Raw genomic sequence first — 25188 nt, forward strand, 5'->3', positions numbered from 1 at the left:
TGTTGCACCAAAAGTGGCATGAAAACAGAGTAATTCCTTCACATTCACTCTTCAACCTTTGCGTTCGTTTATTATTTTACTCCCACTTTGAGCGGTGTCTGCTAGCCGGCACATATAAATACTTTATCCATGTAAACACTCCAGCAAGCCAAAAAAAAATTTGATCGGCAAATGTTGATGTCATTTATTAGACGCCCAGTACACAACGCATTGAAGACTTCCGCACCTGTTGGGAATCACCAGTGGAGACGTGGAACGAATAACAAATTTGGTAAGTTAAATAATTGTCAAGTGAATAAACAAAAATTGTGAAACTTGTGGGGAAATTGGCGAATGCCAAACATTAATAAAGTGATCAATGCTGAGCATTATTGCGAGAAAAACTGTTGTTGTCAAAACAAGGAAATCTAAGAAATTTCTTGCGAAAATCACTGATTATGTCAAAACAAGGAAATCTAAGACATTTTGGAGTTGGTGTCAATTAAAGTTGTGGTGCTCAGTGAGAACATTGTGAAATGACAGTACGGGAGTGTTTACAAATCTTCATACGCCCATACTTATATGTATGTACATACATATACGCATACATAACATAAGTGATCAATTTCATAAAACAAAAGATGCGTCATAAACAAAGGAACATATGAGTACATATATACATACCTATGTATGTACATCCGAACAGATGGCAGAATATTGAGGTCGATGGAGAAAAGATTCGACAATATTTCTTTGTAGATTTTATTTATCTTATCAAATCCATTGTTTTTGTTTTTGATTAATACTACATTAAATTATAGATATGTAATCACGTAAAGATAGGCACATTGAAAAGTGAAATCAGTACTGGTTGTTGACAGTTGTATTGCTTCTTAAACTAATAAAGAACCAGCTGTGAGGGATTGTGACTAAAAGCTCTATGCATTTCACAAGAATACTAAATCTGTGATAAATTTCGCGGAAATCAAAATGCATTCAACGTCAACTAAAACGCAAAAGACCCTAACAAACAAAAAATCCAAATTTCAATTTTGAAAATACTCTTTTTCTTATTTTACAACAAAAAATGTATATTCTAAAAACACGCTAACAAAATCTAATCATTTTGAAAAGTATAATTTAAATGCTAATAATAAATTAATAATACCGGACGAGTCACGTCCTTTAGCTAAAAAAAATTGCATAAGTTAGGAAAGGGTATTTTATTTTAACTTAAAATTTTTTATTCAGAGTTAATTAACTCACCTATAAAAAACTCATACAGGGTGTTTCTAAATACAGTAGTTTTGTTTAAAAAATTATTTGCATTTCTATGAAATGTTCTTTTTAACTCCAGGGAGTGTCGAAAAAGTATTCAATGTACAAAGGATTCAATTCAAAATTAATTTTTAATTTCTGCTGCTTTCAAAAAAAATAAAATAATAAAATAAAATAATATTATATTGTATATTTGTCTGTTAGTGAAAAATTTATTAATTAATAATGAGCCGTTGGATTATTGAATTTGATCACTTTATTAGTATCAGTTTGGCGTTTTCTGTTTATTTCCGCCAATTTCGCCATATTGTGTATTTTATATGGCTGAGCATAATCTCATCTGCCGGTTATTTTAATGGATGATGAAATCTCAAAAACTGAACATTTTTAGTTGCATCTCTATATTATTAAACGCGCGATACGATTGGAGAAGTGTTTTTTTTTTTTAGAAAATTTCTCTTCACTATATTCTTGCCTTCTGCCTGTTGTTGTTGTTGCATATATACGGTGAATGCTGTTGGAGTGACAGTCCTTGGCCGGATATAAATCCGGGTCGTTTCGGCAACGTAGAACCGACTGTTGTTGAATAGTATGGGTTTTAACTGAAAAGTCTTCTATCTCTCGACTACGGGAAAATATTGTCAGTGAAATGGAGAGGTAACTTAAAAAATTTAAATTTATTTAAAAGTTAGGCTATCAATAATTTTATTTCATTTTCTTTATTTATTTTTTTTTTTTTTTTTTTTTTTTTTTTTGTAATATAAAATATGGATTTAGGGTAGTAATGTGGAGAAATATTATATAAATATGTGTATATAACTCCATAATAATATTAACTTTTTTAATAACCTCTTTGGCTATTTTTTTTTTTTTTTTTTTGTGCGGCATTTATTCTGTCCAGCTGACTGACACAAACATTTAGTTCGGAAAACAATTCAATCATAAATACAATAAATTTGTTATTGTGTGGAAATTCGTAAATCCAAAATTATAAATATACACATAAGTATACATACGAGTATTTACATTTCAAAAGCGAAAAAAAGTTTTTAGGAAACTTCATCGTTGCCTCAATCGGCATCATTTAATAAAGAAACCCATTTTTGTTTATAACACTAGAGGCTTTCTTTTTATGCCATCACAAGAAAATAAAAGCGCGTAACACATTCACATACATAAATACATATGTATACGACTACATCTCTGCAGTCAAACCATGTACAATAGTTCCGAATTACATACCTTAGAACCAGTTGTTCTTGCTGCTGAAGAGTTCGTCTGCTGCGGGTTTTCAATGCTAGCAGCTGGTATCTTTTTAACATGGGAATGTTCTACGAAATATCAGTTTAGCATCATGCCATTTAATGAACTATGGTTGTGTCAGTTACCGAACTGGTTTCTAATAGATCCAAAAATTGTTAGTTCAATTTGCGACGAAACTTGCCAGTTCTGAGCGATTTAAAAAAGTGAATAACCATTCATAAATGACGATTTCAAAAATATTTTAATATAAATTAAATTTTAATATAAATAAAAATATTACACACATTTTTTTCTTAGTTCTAATTTTCTTGTTCGACTAAATATGGTTTCATTTTAAAATACATTTTTCAAATGTTTATTTATACTGAAATTAGGTAAAGCAATGTCAATGATTAACCCAAAAATGTGTGGCTTTTTTTGTAGCAAAAATTGATATTTGTTATTTAAAAATCTGTTTACTACACTAATTATAATACAGAAAGTCATTGAACCATGGTGTATTATTTAGACGAGAATTAGAAAGAACAATGAAAAGTAGTAATAAAATACCTCAAAAGTGTAGTTAACCTTCGAAGTTATTAGTGCACTATTAAATTAAAAGTTATTTGCAATCAAATAAATATTTATTCTCGAATTTAACTGCAAAATTATAATGTTATCACTCCTTACGAAAATTGAGCTTTGCGCTTACTCACTTTTTATTTTTGCTATCACTTTGCGAAAATAATAACCGAAGAGGAGATAAGTATTGCCAACTAAAGTAGATGTTCCTAATGTTTCGAACATTTAATACGTTCAGAATAAACTGGAAAGAAGTGAAATATGCAGTTGTAAGAGCGAGTTTTCAGTTCGTCGCATGGTTTGATTACATGGAAACATAACAAAAATAAAAACAACAAGCATAATAGAAGAATGTTTATTTTGCAAATACCTCTAATGGCACATTTTGCAACTGGTACAATTCTAGCCACACTTAGACTAGTATGATCTCTTCCATCAAATAGCAATTCATGAACTACTAAAATATCTGATGAGTCTTTGGAGTGTGCCTGTAATGGCATCGTAGATATGTTTTCGTATATATGTACATAGATATGTAAGTCAGAAGAATAAAGCGCTCGAGCTACTGAAACGCATTGATAGTCATTAAAAAATAATTAGTTTGTAAAATAACTTTTAGTATTGGAGATAATTTTACAATTTGACGCAAAATGCAAAACACAGTAGGGTGAGCAAGCAACAGAGTAAATATGAAGAGCCTGTTGTTAAATTATTTTATTGTTATTTATTTGTTAGGAAGTTGGATACGAGATTGCACGGTTGTCTACAGCACAAAACTAGCTTTAGCTATCGATCGAATGGTAATTCCCCGTAGAAAACTTATATTAGGAAAACCAATTATTTGAAAATAATATTATTAGAGTGTAGCAGAAGACATAGAAATAAATAAAGTGACAAAGTTAAAGAGTTTTAAAGCGTCATAAATAGGCAAAGTGTTAAGCTGCTAGTGGACCTGCGTATATACCATAAATAGCAATATTTTTAGTTGTCAAAGAACAAAAGTGTAATAATTAGGCAGTTGCTAACCTAGCTATATATGTACATATATGTATATGTGTATGGCCTTTCTCCTAAGTACATTAAATGTGGGAACGTTTATCCTCAAGGTTCCCCTTCTCATTCATTATTTTTCGTTTTCGCAGTGTAAGGCATATTCATTCTTCCGTTTCCCTTTCGGCACCAAAAAAGACGAATGTCAAACAAAATCGTGTAGACGCCAGTAAATAACGACATTAATGACGATTGAGTCCGTTCGTAGATGATAGCCTGAAGAATACTTATATCTGCGACAAAATGACTGCGACTAACCACAATCGACGTTGCAGTGGTTGCAGAGTTCGTTCCTTTAGCACTAACCGTATCGGTGTATCACGTATACCTATTCTTACCGCAACAGGTCATTTGACCGGTTATGAAATAATTGTTTTTTTTCAAAGCAAATTTTTAATTTTTTCTAATATATAATTAATATTTTCAAATAACAATAAAATAATAAATCATACATTTTCTTTTCTTTTGTATTATATAATACAAAAGGAAACAAGAGATTATAAGTGCAGCCTTTATATTATTTAGATAACCGGTCATTTGACCGGGCGCGGTACGGTTAGTGTTAAAGGCATAAAATATATTCGCGAGTAAAACAGCATTTATTGAAAAGAAAAATTATTTGAAAAACTGATTTCCGTTTTACAGAAAATTATGCATTTTATCGAAATTAGCGGGAAATTTTATTAAAAACTTTAAAAACTGATTCCATGGAGTTTTAAGAAAAAATGACTTCCAATTTTTACAGGTAAGCTTTTTTTTGTATTAATCAGCAATTAGAAAATGTTGGTCGCACTTACCAAGATATACTTAGACGAGCGAAGAGTTTTTGGTGGATACATATAAACAAAAAATTCAACGGCTCTTCTGTCTCTACTAAAGGAATCTTCAATAGGTGTGTGCTCGAGCTGCCAAATCTAGCAGGAGTACTTATTTAGTCTTAATATTGGAACCGTTCACTAACTGGATGGGAAGCTCGAGAGCATCGTTATCTCACGGGAGGGCGACCTCCGATATCGTGAGACTTTGACTTCTTCCCGTGGGCCTACGTGAAATACATAAAAGCCACAGATAATTCACATTCTTCAAGAAACTCCTTCAAAAAATAATTCGCATTCTTCTGCTCCGTTAACGGCGAAATCAAAATCAATTTTTTTATTAAGTAAAAAAATTATTGTATTCAAGAACAAAATTCAAATGAATAGTTTGCGCCACCTTGTAAATATGCAATATACACTATATGAGACTGATAGAAGAATATATTAAAAATAAATGATAAAAAATAGGAAGCAGTTCAACTCAATGATTTTGATCGCCATGTTAGTCATTTGACTTCTGCTGCCATTATAATATCCCCATCAAAATCAGGCTACCAGAAAGGCGAATCTATACAAGATGGTGTTGTTTCATCCGCTGATTGAGGCCTGATTGCGAAAGTAAGAGTATTTGTATTTTCTATCCCTCTTCTTCCTGAAGCTGAATTTTGGCAATAGCCCGCAAAAATGTTCTACCAGTGGAATCGATAACACCTTCTATAGATTCGTCCTGACTGTCAGCTGCAAGAAACGAATTACTTTTCAATTGCTTCTTAAAAAATTCTAAACACTAGATAAGCAAAGAAAAGGTCATAAACAGACAAAAAATGAGTGGCGATTTTGGATGTGTCAGTCAATAATAGTAAGCATTTAATTTGTTGTTTTATTTTTAAACCGCTCCTTCGCTCACAAACTAAACATACGTAAACTACGAAATACGTATGTATAGAAAATGTTTGTGAATTCATCAGAAAAATTTGAAGGGAACTACCTTCTGGTTTTTTATGATGAGTATCACCCGCTGTAGCCGAATCGGTTGGTGTGTGACTACCATTCGGAAGTGTGTAGGTTCAAATCTGCGTGCATGAAACACCAAAATGATAGAAAAAGTTTTTTCTAATAGCGGACGCCTCTCGACAGGCAATGGCAAATGCCTGAAAAATCCCTTCGTTACAAATATTTGTCATTCGGAGTCCGCTTAAACCTGTTAGTCCTCCATTTGTAGAACAGCATCTAGACACACGCCAAAAATAGGAGGTTCACCGCTAGTTCCACCCGGTATTTTTTCTTCCATTTAGTAAATAAACGGTTAGAAGGGCGTTTCAATTCGTCAATTCGAATTAGAAATTACTAAATGAATTTTATTTGGAGATGGATAAAGTTTAATAGAATACGAAATTGCGCTGATTGAAGTAGAAAAACAAAGCGTAACTTCCCCGTGACACAATAATAGATGAGTTGTGTGAGGAAACTAAGAAGAGAGTGTCAAAATAGGGAAGGTTTGGTAACAAAACTGAAAAGTTTGGTTGGGTTAACGTAAAAAAAAAAGTTAATAGGAAATATAGACTAGAAAGAAAAGTTGTTTAAAAACAAAAAAATGCTAACAAAACTTTATAATTATGAGCCGAGTTACTACTACTCCTAAATGCCCAAGCTTCTGTATTCCCTCAGCCGTATGAATGCGGGGTGAGGTATATTGGGTGTTATTAATTTTTTCTGATATGCCTTCAAAGTTCTTACTTTTCATGCAAGAAGCCGCGTGATGTCGGTTTTTACAAATTCTTATGCACAAGGCAGTTCCTGTAGGCACTCGTTTTCATACACCATTTTTTTTTTTTTTTTAGTTTTTTTACGTTGACCTCGTTTTTTACGAACTTCATTGACTTCACTGTAAATCAAACAATGGAAACATGACTTTTATTGAATGAGAATATTTTACGGAAAGTAGTGGTTTGAAAACGAATTTTTGTATGTACGATCTTATTTACATTACATTTACAAGACCGAAAGAAAATTATTTTTTTGGTCGGAAGGCTTTTGTTTATTAAACTTTATCTTACAACTAACTATTGACTACGGACTACTACTTATTTTGCAATTATCAAACTTATGAATTTAGGCTTAAACTACCTCTGCTAGCAGTTTGTGGATTTTCGCAATGTTCCACTTACTCGGCTGGTAGCGGATATTAAATTACTGGCTTGCTCAGCATTGCTAATTTAGAGTCTGGAGTGTTGTTTACCACTTATTGATTCTTCTCAACTAATGTTGTTAGCATTATTGTGACGGTAGAAGTGTTTTTTTTATTTTGAAAAGCTTCTTTATAACAGAAATGCACAAGCAGGTTTGTATTTGCCTGCCATGGGGCGACCGCTATGGAAAAGTGTTTCTAGATATTGTGGTATTTCATGGCGAAATTTGTTACAAGGCACACACTTATGAGAACCATTTTAAATTTGGCCCACTATAAATGCACATTTGTATGTTTGTATATATAAGTATTGAGGTGTAAATTCTGTTCCGGTTTGAGACATTTGTTTTCTGTGATCGATGGTATCTTTAGAATTAATTTTTATAATGAGAGAATATTCAGTTTTCCCTAAAATGTATTAATATGCGCAAAATGAATTATAAACAGGAAATGCCACCAAATTTACAAACACCCGGTATTTCCCAACGGAACATACCTACTTGACTAGGAAAAAAAACGAAACTATTTGCATTCTCTTTTGTTTATAGCTCTCATTCATCTTATTTAATGTGGTATTGATTAATATTTTGTTGTTGTTACTACTTTTTGAAAAACACTGATAAGTATCATATTGAGTAAAAAGATGACATTTTAGTCAGTTTCGTTTTGATCATTTAGCGGGTCGGTCACAGTTCTCGCCAATTTGAAAGCAAAAAACAAACATTTAATATCATACGAAAATACATACTGGCACATATTTTATAAAAAAAATTTAATAAGTATAGAAAGTTCTAAAACAATTTAATTTTGTGCAGGGAAAATTTTCAATCCCGTTTTGTGTTTTTCCAAAGTCACAACATAACAAAAATTAAGTTTATCAATAAAAGTAAAGTGTAGATTGTATAGGCATACATACATACATCCATACATATGTCCAAATCGGTATATGTATATAGTGCAATTGTGTAAAGATTTTAAATATTGATACAATAAAAAATGTTCTCAACAGTGAATTTCGTATGCGGTAAGTTGGGGCAAAAAAAAACAAATATTCACGTACATACATATACACATATATATGTACTAAATTCTCTATTCTATGTGATACGAAGGGTGTTCAAATTATAAGACGTAAATTTAAAAATCATAAACTTTTATTTTTAAGCACTAAATAAAATTTGTTTAGAAAGTTAGCGAAAAAATAAGCAGGGCACAACTATTCGCGCGCAATCACAAAAACATAAATAATTTTTTCTTAAACTCGAAAAAGATATTTTTTTTGGCAATTTGTAAAAGTTCCACTGGGTTTTACAGACGATGACGCGGATAACTTTCTATACTTGGTATCGCAATTTCTCTAATTTTTACGAAATTCTGCCAAACTTTTTGAATATTTTGAATAAAATCTCTGTATTAATTCTATTACGAGAAATGTCTGCTTTCAAAGTAGATCAACGGCATTCTGCAGAGAGTTCAAGTTCGGTTTTTCGACCATTATACTGATAAAGCTACAAAACATCCGTGAATACAAAATAGCTCTTTGAATTTCATTCTGTAGCCTAAGGCAAGAGTTCATCCGGCAAATATTTTCTATGTTAATTCCAATATTCACACTAAAGTGTTTTCCAATAAGAGGTGTTATTCCCGTAAATGATTAATGGTTTCGTTGCTTGTGTGGCACGTAGCGCCGTCTTGTTGAAAATAAACGTTGTCCAAATCAATGCCATCCAATTCCGGCCATAAAAAATCGTTTATCATCTCTCGATAGCGCAAACCATTCACCGTGATTGTTGTACCAGCTTCATTTTCGAAAAAGTAAGGTCCAATGACTTCGCCGGACCATAAACCGCACCAAACAGTCGCACGTTGAGGATAGAGAGGCTTTTCAACAATAACTCTTGGATTTTCTGAGCCCCAGATCCGACAATTGTGCTTGTTGACGAAGCCACCGAGGTGAGAATGGGCCTCATCACTCAAAATGATTTTTCTATGGAATCCCGGATCATGTTCATGCATTGCAACGACCCAATCAAGAAAGACACGACGTTGTTGATGATCGATCGGCTTGAGTTCTTGTGTTAACTGGACTTTATAAGCCTTAATACCCTTATCTTTATGCAAAATACGGTGTAATGACGTTTGTGGAATGCCTAATTCCAAAGAACGACGAGGAATGAACAAACCAGGGTTTTCTTCAACACTTTCGACTACAACAGCAATATTTCCGGCTGTTCTTGAGCGATGTGCACGGGTTTTATTCTTCACATCACTCACTTTTCCCAACAGCTCGAATTTTTTCACCAAGTTCTGAATTGCGGTCCGACAAAGTGCTTCACGATGACCCATAAATGTTCGAGTTTTACGAATCGTCTCTGCCAAATTTTCACCATTTTTATAGTGAATTTTAATAATTAAAACGCGTTTTTTAGGCGTCTATGGATCCATTTATATTAATGGCGTAGTTTCTACTTGTCAAATATCAAAAAATGGCAGCTTCGAAAGTGACATCTACCGAAATAGCGGGCTATTCAAAATAACACCTGTTATTGGAAAACCCTTTAGTTAGCACTGACCCCATCGAAACTTATTCAGGATGTTTTACGTGGCGTTCAATTGGTATTTGTTAATTATCTTCAAAAAACATAAAAACAAAACAGAAGCAATTATATTTGTGTTACATTTCATGAATGAAAGGACATCCCGTGTGTATGATTCAAAACATAATTAATTTTTGTCATAAATTAAATCTATACATGTATATGTTTATATGTAAATACTGTAGAGAATATAAGTTATTTTCAATAATTATTCAATAAATACCGCGATGGAGAAAATAATGAGGTGGCATCTATCGTGGGACCGTTATTTTGCTCTCAGCTGATTTTCGTGACGTCATCCTAATCCAATTAGTTGACTTTTCGTAACTTGGTTTAGAATTTTTTTGTTCTCTGGCTCCGGCGTTTTAATACTTTCTTCCTGACATTTTTTTTAACCTCTTTTAATTAAAATTTGATGTTTATAAGTATGCGAAATGTAAATTTTTTAAAAATTAGTTCAACAATTCAAAATTTGGTTAAAAAGGTTTTAAATGTTAAGAAGAGTTGAGGAAAGAAGGTCAAACGGAGCAAAAAATGAGATTTGCACTTTCAAAACAACAAATTTTATAAGAATAACAAAATTTTCACTAGGACTGAAATCGTTTCAGCATAACTTTAAATGCAAAAGTTGCCTTTTTTCAATTATACAAAAAAATTTTTTTTTAATTTTCTCATTTTGAGTGTAAAACTAAACTAGACTAATGTGACTTCATGCTCTCTCTGATGGGCGAAATCTGATTTCTATATTACTTGAATAAATACTACCTGAATTTTTTTGACATATTCTTTACTCATGAGAAAATTTCATCCGAGGTACCAAAAATTAAATTGTTAGTATTTTACAAGAATCCTTGTTCAACTTGTGCTCAATATTTCATGGTTTAAAATTCCGCTTAATTCTTTAATTTCAGATTATTTGAAGTCTGGCTATCGTAGCAGCTAATCCTTTGACTTTCGTTTCTAGTTCGGATGAGCAGATACGTTGTAATATATAATTATAATATTTTTTTATATCCAAATAGATTAAAATAGAAAAAAATATGTAGTAAAGGGTTTAAATTACAGTTTAATTTAATGCACCAGAAAAAGTCCCCAAAAAAGAAGTTTTCTCCACAGGCCTAGGTTTTTTTTTTTAGATCGACAAATAAATAAATCTTTATAACCTTAGACACATATTTATATAACTAAAGGTATCATCTGGTAATATTAGAAACAATCGAATAGCATCGCAAATAATAAAAAAGAAAAAAAATATTTTTAAAATTCGCATCGTCCTACATCAAACAGTACATTTTTCGAAATGCATTCGTAGTTGATGAATCATCTGTGGCTTAGAGTAACCCATATGGGATAAGATTTCTTATTCGCAAGCCATTGAGACTGTAGTGGACCTCGCCACTGAGTACAGCAAATCAGAAACGTACTCAAGACTGATTTTGGAAATAGTCAAACTCTATTTCCTTTGTTCAAGGACGCTGCTGATATTAATAGGCTTCACTGAACCATTGAGTTACCCGTCATAATATCAGCGCCCCCGCTATTGAAGAAAAGCCTTTAAGTATGTTGGATATGGAGTATGGGTGTGTTGTTGCACCAATTCCTTTGTTTTAGTTGCATGTACTCTAAAAATTTCTATGAATTATTTTACTTTTACGATTAATATTAATAAATAAAAATTTTCTCACGGAATTTCAGCTATCGCCTTTACTATTGCATTGATACTCTCTGCGCATACAACAGCAGCGAATATGCCGCACCGTGGTCAATTGTCAGCGCAACAAGATTTCGCCCGTAAGTCGGCGCAGTTCGCGGTTAACCTCTTCAATTTTATTTACCACAAGGAACCCCAAAATAATATAATATACTCACCCTTCTCGATACAAACATGTGTGAGCATGGCTCGCATGGGCGCCACCGGTGAAACAGCTGCAGAACTCGATCGCGGACTGGGTTTGCCATTGAACAACGAGGCAGCTATTGCCAATACCTTCCACAACATCTTGGCTGATTATGTTAATAGTCCAATTTTAAAGATTGCCAACAAAATTTACATCATGGACACCTATAAAGTGCAACAGGAATTCAATGAAATTGCAACGACTAAATTTTTCTCCTCAGCGGAAAACATTAACTTTGCGAATAGCGAAGGTGCAGCGAACACAATTAATAAGTGGGTTGAATCCAAGACCAACAACTTAATTAAAGATCTCATTCCGCCGGCTGCTTTGAGTGGTGAAACACGTATTGTGTTGGTCAATGCAATTCACTTCAAGGGTGAATGGAAGCATCAGTTCCCGAAGGAGGCAACACGTGATGATAATTTCTATTTGAATGAAGTTGATTCGGTGCGAGTGCCAATGATGAATTTAAAAGCAACTTTCGGTTTTACCTATCTGCATGATTTGGATGCCTCAGTATTGGAAATGCCCTACAAGGACTCCGATCTATCTATGTTGGTAATTTTGCCAAGCTCACGCACGGGATTGGCTACTCTGCATGAGAAACTGAAGAGCTTTGATCTATCTGAGATCACTCAACGCTTAACCCCAACGAAAGTCATGGTGAAGTTCCCGAAATTCAAAGCCGAATTTGAAATCGAGTTAAAAGAGGCTTTGGAAAATGTAAATAGTATTTCTTAAAATGGGATTTTGTTTTATTCATTTCGAAATTATTCTAACTATCTAATATGAACTTATTCACAGCTTGGTATGAAACGCATGTTCAGTAGAGATGCAGAATTCGGTAAAATGCTCGACTCCGATGAGCGATTACAGGTATCAAAAGTGATACACAAGGCCTTCATTGAGGTTAACGAAGAAGGCACTGAGGCAGCGGCGGCCACTGGTAAGCATTTCGCCTTCCTTTCATTCTTTCATTCACATATTCGGTTCACATAGTAGTTTGTAAAAGATTTTTTTGCATATCTGCATTTTTATGTTTACCATCGCCAAGTCACTACATATCTACAAGTGCAATAACTATTTGTGTGTATGTGTGTTTCTGTTCTTTCATTAGGCGTCATTATACGTAAAAAACGGAGTGTTATGTCCTCGGAATTTCATGCCGACCATCCATTCATATATATTATACAAAAGACTTTTCCCGAATATAAAGCTACATCGATACCACTATTCTTGGGTACAGTGAACACCTTAAATGCCGTAGTCACAACCGAAAAGCATGACGAATTGTGAAAAAGTGAGGCTCTTCTGATTTTGTTTTATATTTGTTGTATATGTCATGCCTTAAAGATATTGTAACTTGAACCTTAAAGTTCCGAAGAGGGTATAAAATAAAAACAAATTCGAGGCTCGCTTTCGAAGCCAATAATATTGTAAAGTACTACAAGTAGATAACTTCTCAAATTTCTGACTGGGTAAAAGGCTGAGCACTGGCTGCAGGAGGGCGTGAAAGTTAATATAGTAAAAATATCTAAAACATTGGTTTTAACATTAGTTATTATGCTTTTCAATTTCAAATTTCCTAATTTTTTCAATTATTGATTTTAATATTTATCGGCTTTTATTATTAACTATTTTACTGAACATTGGATGCTGCACTACGTCTTTCAATTGTGACACCCTGTGCTAGACAGCTGTGAAAACATTTGACAATCAGCTGGTAGATATCTCCCGCGTAAATTTGTGAAATGGTCTGTTTTATGTGTTTAACAAGAAAGACACTGCTTCATTTCCGAGTTCCAAACTTTATTGCAGGCAAATGGTTATAATTTATTCTTCAAAATATTTTCTATAAATCACCATAACTTTGCTAACATCTTTGTGGTGACATATATGTAGATTCTGAGACGAAATTTCTATCCCGATTCTTGTGCTGCTTAGGCAGACCATACGTCGATCAGAACATGTAAAAGTCGAAAGGTGTAAAGCACCTTCTTCGGTTGCAGTAATTGTTCACACATAAAGAAACGTCTTTCAGCTTCAATTCGTGACACCCAATGTGTAGTAGTTATGGCGGCAAAACTTTCCTTTACTACCACGATATATTTGAATGGGGGGCGGAGAGGGAGGGGGCGTGGCATCACCCACCACGCCCATTCGAAAGAGCAAGGTTACACCATTATAACTGTGAAAGTCCCAACCTCGTAGTGTCCCTATAGAACCCCCAGGAGATGTTTAAAAATTAGGTTTTTTCCAAAATCGTGCGATTTTTATTCCAAATTTTCAGTATTTGTAAAAATATTTGTTTCTGTAATATATATGTATATTTGAAATCAAAAAAGCGCCCCTATAAATAATAAAAATAATAATAAAAGAATTGTGCCCTTTTGGTTGACTGGGTATTTTTATTTCGCTCTGTTCTTCTCTCTCTCATCGTTCGTTTGACAGTTCGCTCCTCAAATTTATTCTGCACGGTATTACAAACGGTTAGAAGAACATTTGTAATAATAGAATTTTAATAGAATTTGGACTATTATTTAGTAAAACTAGCTTTAAATCGAATCTTAATGTAATAAAGAATGTTTATAAGTGATTTTGTTACTTTTCTGTGTTTGTTTTTAAGTGAAATAAGCGTCTGTAAAAGGGCATTTTTTCAAGCTTATGAAAAATAGATGCATTTTTAACGTTAAATATTGCTATTAATTCTTAATTTTAATTTATAAAAAGTAATATAAATCAAAAGGCTGATACAGTGACTACATTTGCGTGTTATAATTTTTAAATTCGGTCCACGCACTTAGACATTATAAGCAAATATATCGTGGTAGAAAAGGAAAGCACAGCCGTTATGGCGGCCGCCGTAGCCGAATGGGTTGGTGCGTGATTACCATTCGGAATTCACAGAGAGAACGTTAGTTCGAATCTCGGTGAAACACCAAAAATTAAAAAAAAACATTTTCCGAATAGCGGTCGCATCCCGGCAGGCAATGGCAAACCTCCGAGTGTATTTCTGCTATGAAAAAAAGATCCTCATAAAAAATATCTGCCGTTCGGAGTCGGCTTGAAACTTTAGGTCTCTCCATTTGTGGAACAACATCAAGACGCACACCACAAATAGGAGGAGGAGCTCGGCCAAATACCCAAAAAGGGTGTACGCGCCAATTATATATGTATTCGACATGCCTCTTCAGTCCCGCATCAAAATAATCACTTGTGAAACGTTGAAACCATTCCCGACCCGTTGTTTCACTAACGAAAACTTTTGAAGTAAGGGCAAATAGGGCACTATCCGCTCAAATATCGTAATTTGACTCATAAAATAATAATAAAAGTAGCTTTCAGCTCTCATCCTCACGATACCAAAAAACAAAAAATAAAAATAAAGTACATAGCCATAATTACTTATCGTGAATTAACCACAAAAGTTCTCCCATTACTTAAGCCAAGCCCTCTATTTGAAACTGCGATGATGACGGCAGTTTTCCAACGACCTATGCTTCATTTTGTTGGAGTTTATTTTACGCTGCGGCAGTGATTTTCTTAGCAGGTTTCCTACAAATGTAACAGCTGTAAAAGCAAAAACAAACTATAACTAATTGTAAACTACAAATAACTAAGGAATTGTAAAAAATCTTGTTATATACTTCGATCTTGGGTTATTCCATGCAGCCCCATACAACTCCTCCAGCCAAATTTTGCTGTTTGAATTCCTTTAATTCTATAATTTCACTTTTTTCGCTATTGTACGCTTTTATGGCACATAAGTGTAAAATTTGTAACGAACAAATCTAGACGTTCAAGATTTTTTACAATAAAAAAAGAAATTATGAAAACTAAATATTCTGTGCCCATAATGTATAAAGAATTTCTTGAATTATTTGCCTCTCTAGCTGTGATAATGAATAGAATCGCATCGCTTGGTGGTGGTGGAGACTACTATCGCCCTTTCATCGCCGATAGACCATTTTTCTACGCAGTTATTAATTCAAAACAAAATTTATTATTCGCTGGACAAGTTGCTAAAAAGAACGCCTAGAATGCGGAAGGAAAATCATTTATAAATTTATTCCATATTTGCCTTCATAACTTCTTCAAATGGACCAAACTTCGATGACTGAAAGAAGCGGAAGTGGTCATCAATGGATGGAGTTACTTAGTAGGGCTTGGAGCCTATGAAGGTTTTTGCCGAAGGAATTTATAATAGATTATGAGACTCCTTTTCAAAAAACAAAATTAGTTTTTTATTATTATTTCGAATATTGTAAAATCAAAAAGCAATTCCAAAAGCTAAAACGATTATCAATTTTGTTTTTGTTATCTCGTAAGTCCATATTTTTAAAACTACCACAAGTATTAGAGTACATTCGAGTGGAAAAGAGTTTATAAAGTTAGGAGATAGGCGGTCCTTTATTATAAACAACAGGTGTTTAAGCGAGTGCCGCTATGCACTTATTAGTTTGTTCGCCAAGCGCACACTTCTGTTATTCTCAATTAGCCTCTTTCATTAAAATAATAATTGAAAGCGCGCGCTACTCATACATTTTAATCAGACGCTTACTACCAGCAACCCGAGCTACCTCCTGGAATCAATAAACCACTGAACTCAAGCGTATTGAATATTTAAGGCATCTCAATTATAATTTATAATAATATTCAAGCTCATGAAGTGGAATGTAGCCGTATATGTATGCGCTTATAACTTCTGAAGAGACCACTAAGTCACTGGTCCGTAGAGCTCTTACTTATTAATTAAGCCTATGTGAGCCAAATAATAATAGTTCACCAAAAGTATAGAATCCGCACCACATTTAAAATATCACTCTAAAGGAATCGGGTATTCCTTAATATCGAATTAAAAAGACGCGATACTTCCAAGAGCCTCCGATAAGCAAATCTCATTTTTGGCACAAATGTCAGTTACGAAGTTTTGCACCTTCGACGAACTCATTTTGGTTTTTAACCAGTGCTTAACACTTATTCTACGAACAGCACACACAGTTTATGTACATCTATTGGCATTCATTGTAGACATTCATCATACTTTATACATACAATATACAAAAAGTGATAAAAGCTATTTTTAAAAACTAAATATTCCCCACCCATAATTCGCATATCAATTTTTTTCATTGAGGTGTTGACTACCATATATAAAGAATTTGTTGAATTATTTCCCTCTCTAGCTGTGATAATGAATAGAATCACATCGCTCGGTGGTGGTGAAGACTATTATCGCCCTTTTATCGCCGATAGACCATTTTTCTACGCAGTTATTAATTCAAAACAAAATTTGTTATTTGCTGGACAAGTTGCTAAGAAGAGCGCCTAGAATGCCGATATTTGCCCTCATAAATTCTTCAAATGTACCAACCTTCGATGACTAAAAGAAGATGGATGGAGTGGCTTAGTAAGACTTAGAGCTTATGAAGGTTTCTGTAGAAGGATTTTATGACAGATTATGAGTCACCTTGTACTTTAAAAACTTTTTTACTATTATTATTTCGAATACTGTAAAATAAAAAGGCAATTCCAAAAGCTAAATCAGTTATGAATTTTATTTTTGTTTTTGCTAACTCGTAAGTCCGTATTTTTAAAATTACCACAAGCGAGATATTTAGTATGATTTATTAGATGCCTGTTCGAGCTTTTCCTCTAATTTCTGGTAAGCACACAAATGGGGGGTTAACAGTTTTATGCTGGATAACAAATGTTTTCTTTGCTTTTTGATGACAGATATTCACATGAAAGTTTTACGGGGGGGCACCGCTATTACACAAAAAACCAAACCAAAAACCACCATTCGCCATACCCAATTACACCTCCAACTTGAATTGTCTTCACTTGAAGAGTTGGAAAGTAAATTTCATTCAATGTATAGTTTATGTTTTTGTTTTTTCTATTTGTACGTAAATACTATGTCACTAAATTCAATCAAACGCTTAGAAATGGTTTGGGTTTTGCAGATAAATAATTTGGAAAAAAAATGTAAAAACTGTTGTTAGGTCACTTTTAACATAAACATATTTTATTAATGCTAATTCTTGCGTCCGCATATCATTTCATATTTTTCAGGTATGATTTTGGGAAGGTCTTTACCACTACTTCCACCGGCAGAGTTCACAGTAGATCGTCCATTTATTTTTATCATATACAGTGACATTGCCGAAATTTCGCTTTTTACTGGACAAATTAATAAGCCGTAGTTCTTAAATTAATAATAAACACAAAAACAACATTTCCACATAACTCTTATTTAACTTAAGTTGTTCCGGCTTTTAGACCAATAAACCGTCATATTTCACAGAAAAGATTTATATTTATTTGGAACGTTTCATGATGAATAGTTACAATAACACATTAAAATCCTGCTTTTTATTAGGCGATTGCCAGACAGAAAGTGCTAAGTGGACTTAAGTTTTTTCTTTTTTGAACCAGAACCATCTAATTTTGCGTTGTACGTAATGTCGTCGACTTCTGTATGAAAAGTGTGTGGAAAGCCGATTTTTTCTTGGTTGCTAGTGCCAAGTTGCTCTTAAAGCATTTTCAGAACTCTTTCTGCGGGTTTCCTTTACTTAGGTTTACTTTGTCTGATCACACGAAAGTATATAGAAATATAGCAGACTCCAATCGGACAACCTTGTGAACGCAACCAAATGGAGCGCTCACTGCTTTGGCCATAGAAGGCACCGTCAGAAAATGGTTGGATATCATCAAGAGGCATCAAGGGTATTCGTGGGCTCAGCCCATGGTGTTGTCACTTGATAGATATCTGTTCTTAATACAAAATTATAACTTCATAGAGACTGTGGGACGGTTGATTGGTCATTTTTCATAATTTAAACACCTTCATCTGCTAGCCATGCTTGGAAATAATTTTGTTCTTCTTAACTCCGTAAAGATAGAGCGTTGGAGCATTTTTTGTGCGTTCGTATCGCCTTCGCTCGAATTTAGAAGGAGACATTTGAAAAATACTTGTTAAAAGACGAAAGTCTGAGATCTCTAACACCCAAATCTCTAATCTGATTCCTTCAGGTATAGAAAATCGTAACCTTCTTGGCTCAAAATTTATATACTCCACATAGAGAAATCTTAAAATTTCGTTTAATCTTTTGAATTGAAGAAAATTAATGCATACCAACATTTACATGCGCTACTATTTTCAGCTATGACGGTAATGTATTGTTCCTTCGTCGCCCATCAACCACCCAGATTCAGCGCCGATCATCCATTTATCTACTTAATAAGAAGTGGAACTCATGGACAGCCATTGTTTGTTGGAGAATTTGTGAAACCATAGGAGTATATTTTTTATTAGTCTCATCATTGGTTGATGCAAAAATACGGCGGTCGATTATAAATTAACAAATATAAAAGTGTTTGCAATCACATGTACGAGAATTAGTAATAAAGTGAAGACGAAGCGGCAGTATACAAATGTATGTAGATTTTCAATTAGATTTAGTTATCCTCTGGTCTCTTCTCTTGAAGCTTCCCAATCATCACCAAGCTGGCACAAATAAACCTTCCATCGTTGGCAATCGCCATTTTTATGCTAGAAGCAAATCAATACGTAGAATTCGTATGTAAAAACCGTCAAGATCTATTGGCAAGCCAAGAAATGACGGTTCATGTTAGGATTTTCCGTGAGTCACAACTGACTCCAGATCGTGATAAAAATTTTGTAATATACATTTTTTGTAATTTTTGTGTAAGCTTTGAAGTTTTCGTTTTTATGATAGACAATGTGCTATGATGTTATAAAAAATAATAAACATTCAAATAAAAAAGGAAAAATAGTCAATACTGGTCAAATTGTGACAGCTTAAGAACTGACCGTGGGTCTCCCCAATCACTTCATGTGCGTGTGTTAATCAGCGTCAATTGGGCACAAGAAGTAAAGCCAAGTCCTTCTCCACCTGATCTTTCCAACTTATAGGAGGCATTCCTCTTCCTCTGCTACAACCAGCTGCTACCGCATCGAATACTTACAGAGCCGGAGCGTGTGTGTCCATACGGACGACATGACCCAGTTAACGAAGCTACTGGATCTTTATTCGCTGCGTTATTTCTATGTCGTCGTAAAGCTCATACAGCTCATTATTCCATCGCCTATGGTACTCGCCGTCGCTATCGTGCAAAGGTCCAAAAATCTTCCGCAGAATCTTTCTCTCAAACAACCCAAGCGTCGCTTCATCGGATGTTGTCATCGTCCACGCTTCTGCGCCATTCGTTAGGACGGGCATGATGAGAGCCTGGTAGGATGTTGGTTTTGTTCGTCGAGAAAGGACTTTACTACTCACTTGCCTACTTAGTCCAAAGTAGCACTTGTTAGCAAGAGAGATTCTCGGTTGGATTTCAAGGTTGACATTGTTGTCGGTGTTAATGCTGGTTCCTAGAAAAGCGAAGTCTCTTACAAGCTCGAAGTCATAACAGTCATAACAGTAACGTGGTGCCGAAATGCAAGTGCGCCGACTGTTTGTTTGCTCCTTTATACAGTTTGGAAAAGGCAGAACTAACAGCGCGGTCGTTACGGCCGATGTTTCTTCTTCCGAAAATTCTTCCAAAAATTGTAAATGCGTATGAATTACAGGTAAGTAAAAATGTATTACTTTCAATTAAAACGGACTTTAATGGAGCACTAAAATTGAATGTAGATGGCCTTTTATAGTACATAGATCGACAAAGCTAACTTAACTAATAAGTGTCTTATGATCAACCTGAACCTTATCTCTTAAGAGCAAAGGCAAGGCACCGCCATTGTTGTTAAGGCTTAAATGATTTTTTTGATCCTAAAGACTTTTACTATCAAGTATTATTCCTTAATTTCTTATAGCTGAGAAGGATTTAATAGGGACCTTTATAAAAAGTAATAAAAAATTAAATAAAAAATATTGTTGTCATATACTTCAAATATAATATATAATATCAAATATATAAATATAATTGTTTTCGTAAATGTTGTATTTTTCGTAACAGCTATGATGTTTGGATTTACGGGATCCGCCTTGCCTAGACCACCACCAAGAACTTTTATAGCAGATAGACCTTTCGCATACTACATAAAAAATAAACGAAATTGCATTTTATTTGCTGGACAAAAAGCCAAGTAGCATTAAGGGAAAGCATGCTAATATACACATACATGCATACATTCATATCTATGTATATACTAAGTACATGTAAAATATAAAATTTAAAAACTTACATACGTAACTGCATACATTTACTTGCATATAAATAAATGTCATGTTAAAAAAGGGTTTCATATCATTGGGTCGATTCCAGATAACATACGATTTCATACCTTTTATTCCAGACAAACCTTCTCTTTCAGCTAAACCAAAACTTCGGTGAGCGAAGTAGCTTTTCCAGCAGCATTTTTAAAGAAAATTAGTGGTTGTGTTTATTAATATAAATGAAAATGCGAGAACATTAATTCCAGCCCAGTCGGTGCAGATAGGCATTTGACGTTCAATGCTTAATGAAATTTAAATTTATCATCAAGATGGTAACGGAAATCAAGAAAGATAAAGATCACGTGCAGATGTTTGTGTGTGTGTACGATTCATTTCACCACTCTTGGCTTTCCACTCACTTTCGCCTGGAATCTACTTCCACTTTTTGCAGGCACTTTGCTTGAATGATTCAGTGTTACTAAACAAACCTTAACACTCCTTTGTACTTACATATTCCCGATGGAATTTCTTCTTTTTTACTATGTATTTTAAAATCAGTTTGTCGCATTGTTTGATTGCGTAAATTGCAACTGCCTTGAACCAGCAGTTTTCTCCTTTCTCCTGCAGGAATTATCAGCTTCCCCTTCAAGTGAACTGTTACTTTGCACTCTCAATTTCCCTTACTGTAAAAGTTTTCTTTCTTATCAACACATAATTTTCAATAATGGTAGTCAAGTTGTCGAATAGACGCAACTTAACCCTTTAGCATGAATATATAAAGCGTTGGAAAAAACCTGTTTCACGGCGGCAACAGCTTTATTTAATTATCAATAAGGCATATTAAAAGAAAAATAGTGAACAAATTTTATATTTTCTTTCCACGGAACCAATTACAAAAACTAACTAGTTGCAAAGTACAGAAAACAGTTAAAAAGCGGAAAAGTTATTATTCGATGAGAAAGATGAGTATATCGACTCCTTTTTTGTCAAAAATTTTTTGTCAAAAAGTACTTATGTTTTACTCTGTTATCGTTTTTTGAAATTTAATCACTCGTTCTTCATTTCTGCTTTTTCACCCACTTGCACAAAAGTGAGGTTATTTCGAAATGTCATATAATCATGGACAATTTGTTGCCTTTTATTATTGCTAAATATATATTTAATGGATTAGGATGGAATAGTTTGAATTACTTTATAATACTTAATTGGGAAAGAAAATTGAATCAAAACTGCAATACCATATACAGGCTCATATGCGTAATGGGTTAAGTTATGAATGTATGAATTTAAAAATGTTTACCCAAGCTTTCAAATCAGCTTACGTATGCAAATAAGGGCACGCGGGTTCTCATATGTTTTTCTTCTCAGTTACACTGAGCTCTATAAATACTCCAAGCAAAACAGTAATCCCTATCTCCTCTAACTCGATCCTTACTCTTCACCTGACTTGTTGCTCTCCCTCAGCCAAAAATGCTTTTGAAAGGTACACATTTATGGTAAACATGCCGCATACGTATACAGTTTTTAAAAATGCCGCATCTTACAAATGTATGCCAAACATTTATATGAAATTAAAATGTTTGATGGCTAACTGAATTAAGATAAATTAATCATGATTATCCATGATCCAAACGATAGAAAAGATGTTTTCTAGCAGTCATCGCCTCTCGGCAGGCAGTGGCAAGCCTCCGAGTGTATTTCTTGGTCCCCCATATGTGGAACACCATCAAGACGCACACCACAAATAGGAAGTGGAGCTCGGCCAAGCACAAAAAAATGGTTTTAATGCCCATTATTACTTTTTTTTTTCTTTTATAAATAAAGAAAATAATAATATAAATATTTTTATGATCAACTTTATTGGAAAATTTATAATTATAATTAGAAAGGAATACAATTTTTATGTATAAAACGAATAGCACTGGTAGTCATTAATTTCCATCAGTTTTTGTAAAATATCCGCTTTTATGTTGGCATCCAAAATAAGTTCATTGGATGATTAAAAAATGAAAAAAATATTAAAATATTATTTATATTTCAGATATTTCGTCTTGTATGTATGTATGTACAAGTATATGTATAGTAATAATCATTAGAAATGCATACTTCAAAAACCATTTTCACCAGCAGAAAACCATTTTTTATTCATGGGAAGACTTACAGGATCTAACAAATGTTCAATACAGTAACTTGATTTTAGCTTAGTATATAGAAACTTGGTATATGTATGTATATGTATATGAATGCATGACCCATTGGATACCAAAAATACCGAATTGTTCGACTTCCTATTTTGTAAATGTGATGTTTCTCTGCAAGCTGGGTTTCTTATCGAGAAATAACACCTGAATCTAACCCAAGTATCGCTCTTAACCCATTTCAGTTTTGCGAATTATTGGCGTGGGTTTCAGACGTAGGCGCTTCGTTGCAGACCATCCCTTTGTGTATATTCTACGTTCGAAAAAATTGGGCATCGTTTTTATGGGGCAATTAATTAATTTTTGATAATAATTTAACTAAAGAATATTTCCTATAATAAAAAAATAATAAAATAATTTCATACATTATTGTTGTTTCATTAAGTAATGTTTGTAAAAATGCGTAAGTATGTGAGTGTATACAGTTGATATGCTTCCTCAACTTAAGATTAAACGCTCAATTAGTGGTGTCATACCACAGCCATAACCATAACCGTAAGTAACTATTGAATTTTGGTTTTTTACAAAATCACTTTGATATTTGTGATTCAATATTCGAGAATTAGAAATATTTTTTAAATTTTATTTTTTTAATATTTTGTAATGCTCATAATGTTATATGTACTCATGTATCTAACTGGTTAACTTACAGCCGTAAATTGCTAATTTTTAACCGTAAAGTGGGTGAAAAACTGGCGCAAACCTATAATAAAGGCTAAGAAGAAGAAGAAGAAGAAGAATTGGACGACGAACAAGTTTTAGCCTAGTGGAAAATTATCTGTGTAGGTATGTTGTGTACGCATTTTGATTTCAAGAATCCTCAAATAGTTTAAAGAGTATGTACTGTTCTTCTTCTTCTTAATTGGCGCGATAAACGGTTAAGCGATTTTGGCCGAGTTTAACAAAGCGCGCCAGTCGTTTCTTTCTAGTGTTAACCGACGCCAGTTGGACATAGCAAGTGAATCTAAGTCCTTCTCCACCTGATCTTTCCAACGCAGATTAAGATTTCCTCTTCCTCTGCTACCACCAGCTGGTACCGCATCGAATACTTTCAGAGCTGGAGCGTTTGTATCCATTCGGACGATATGATCCAACCAGCGTTGCCGCTGGATCTTTATTTGCTGCGCTATGTCTATGTCGTCGTAAAGCTCATACAGCTCATCGTTCCAACGCCTGCGATATTCACTGTTGCCGACGTGCAAAGGTCCAAAACCTTCCACAGAAACTTTCTCTCAAAGACTTCAAGGGACATCTCATCGTATGTTGTCATCGTCCCAGCTTCTGCGTCTTAAGATAGGACGGTCTTAATGAGAGTCTTGTAGAGAGTTAGTTTTGTTCGTCGAGAGAAGACTTTACTACTCAATTGCCTATTTAGTCCAAAGTAGTACTTGTTGGCAAGAGAGATTCTCGGTTGGATTTCCAGGCGGGCATTGTTATCGGTGTTAATGCTGGTCTAAATAAACGAAGTCTTTTACAACCTCGAAAACATAACTGTAAACAGTGACGTGGGTGCCGAGATGCGAGTGCTCCGACTGTTTATTTGATGACAGGAGGTACTTCGTTTTGTCCTCGTTCACCACCAGACGCATTCGCTTTGCCTCTTAATCCAGTTTGGAGAAGGTAAAACTAACAGCGCGGTTGTTAAGGCATCATCGGTCAATATCATCGGTATACGCCAACAATTGTACGCTCTTATAAAATATTGTACCTGAGCGCTTAAGTTCTGCGGCTCGCACGATGCTATCCAACATCAGATTAAAGAAGTCACACGACAGCGAGTCACCTTGTCTGAAAACTCAAACGGCTCGGAGAGGTCCTTCCCAATTATGATGGCGCTGCTGGTGTTGAGCAACGTCATCTTGCAAAGCCGTATTAGTTTTGTGGGGATACCAAATTCAGACATCGCGGCATATAGGCGACTCCTTTTCGTACTGTCGAATGTCGCTTTGAAGTCGACGAAAAGATGGTGTGCATCGATCCTCCTTTCATGGGCTTTTTCCAAGTTTTGGCGTATTGTGAATATCTGCTCGATTATGGACTTTCCAGATCTGAAGCCGCACTGATAAGGTCCAATCAGTTGATGGTGGGCTTCAGCCTCTCACACAATTTTTCATTCGAGGCTTTGTTGCTGTTTTTATTGGGGGGATTTTTACGTGACGTTCTTGTATATCTTTCGTGTATA

General features: G+C 34.2%; 1 protein-coding gene across 11 annotated transcripts; it reads left to right on the plus strand.

The window, feature by feature from the left end:
- The first annotated feature begins 66 nt into the window (after positions 1 to 66).
- On the plus strand, positions 67 to 23328 carry LOC128867973 (serine protease inhibitor 42Dd-like). Of its 11 annotated transcripts, none has more exons than XM_054109627.1 (5): positions 67 to 271; positions 11427 to 12352; positions 12434 to 12575; positions 12747 to 12929; positions 18796 to 18814. In XM_054109627.1, exons 1-4 carry the CDS (start codon positions 172 to 174, stop codon positions 12923 to 12925), a joined length of 1347 nt encoding a protein of 448 aa, XP_053965602.1. In that variant the 5' UTR covers positions 67 to 171; the 3' UTR covers positions 12926 to 12929; positions 18796 to 18814. The 11 variants fall into 11 exon arrangements, with proteins under 11 accessions (XP_053965602.1, XP_053965601.1, XP_053965608.1 ...); XM_054109626.1 differs by lacking the exon at positions 18796 to 18814 and adding an exon at positions 17705 to 17767; XM_054109633.1 differs by lacking the exons at positions 12747 to 12929; positions 18796 to 18814 and adding an exon at positions 23192 to 23328.
- The last annotated feature ends 1860 nt before the right edge of the window (positions 23329 to 25188 follow it).

This window comes from Anastrepha ludens, chromosome 6 (genome assembly GCF_028408465.1).
Source record: "Anastrepha ludens isolate Willacy chromosome 6, idAnaLude1.1, whole genome shotgun sequence".
NCBI classification, from domain to species: Eukaryota; Metazoa; Arthropoda; class Insecta; order Diptera; family Tephritidae; genus Anastrepha; species Anastrepha ludens.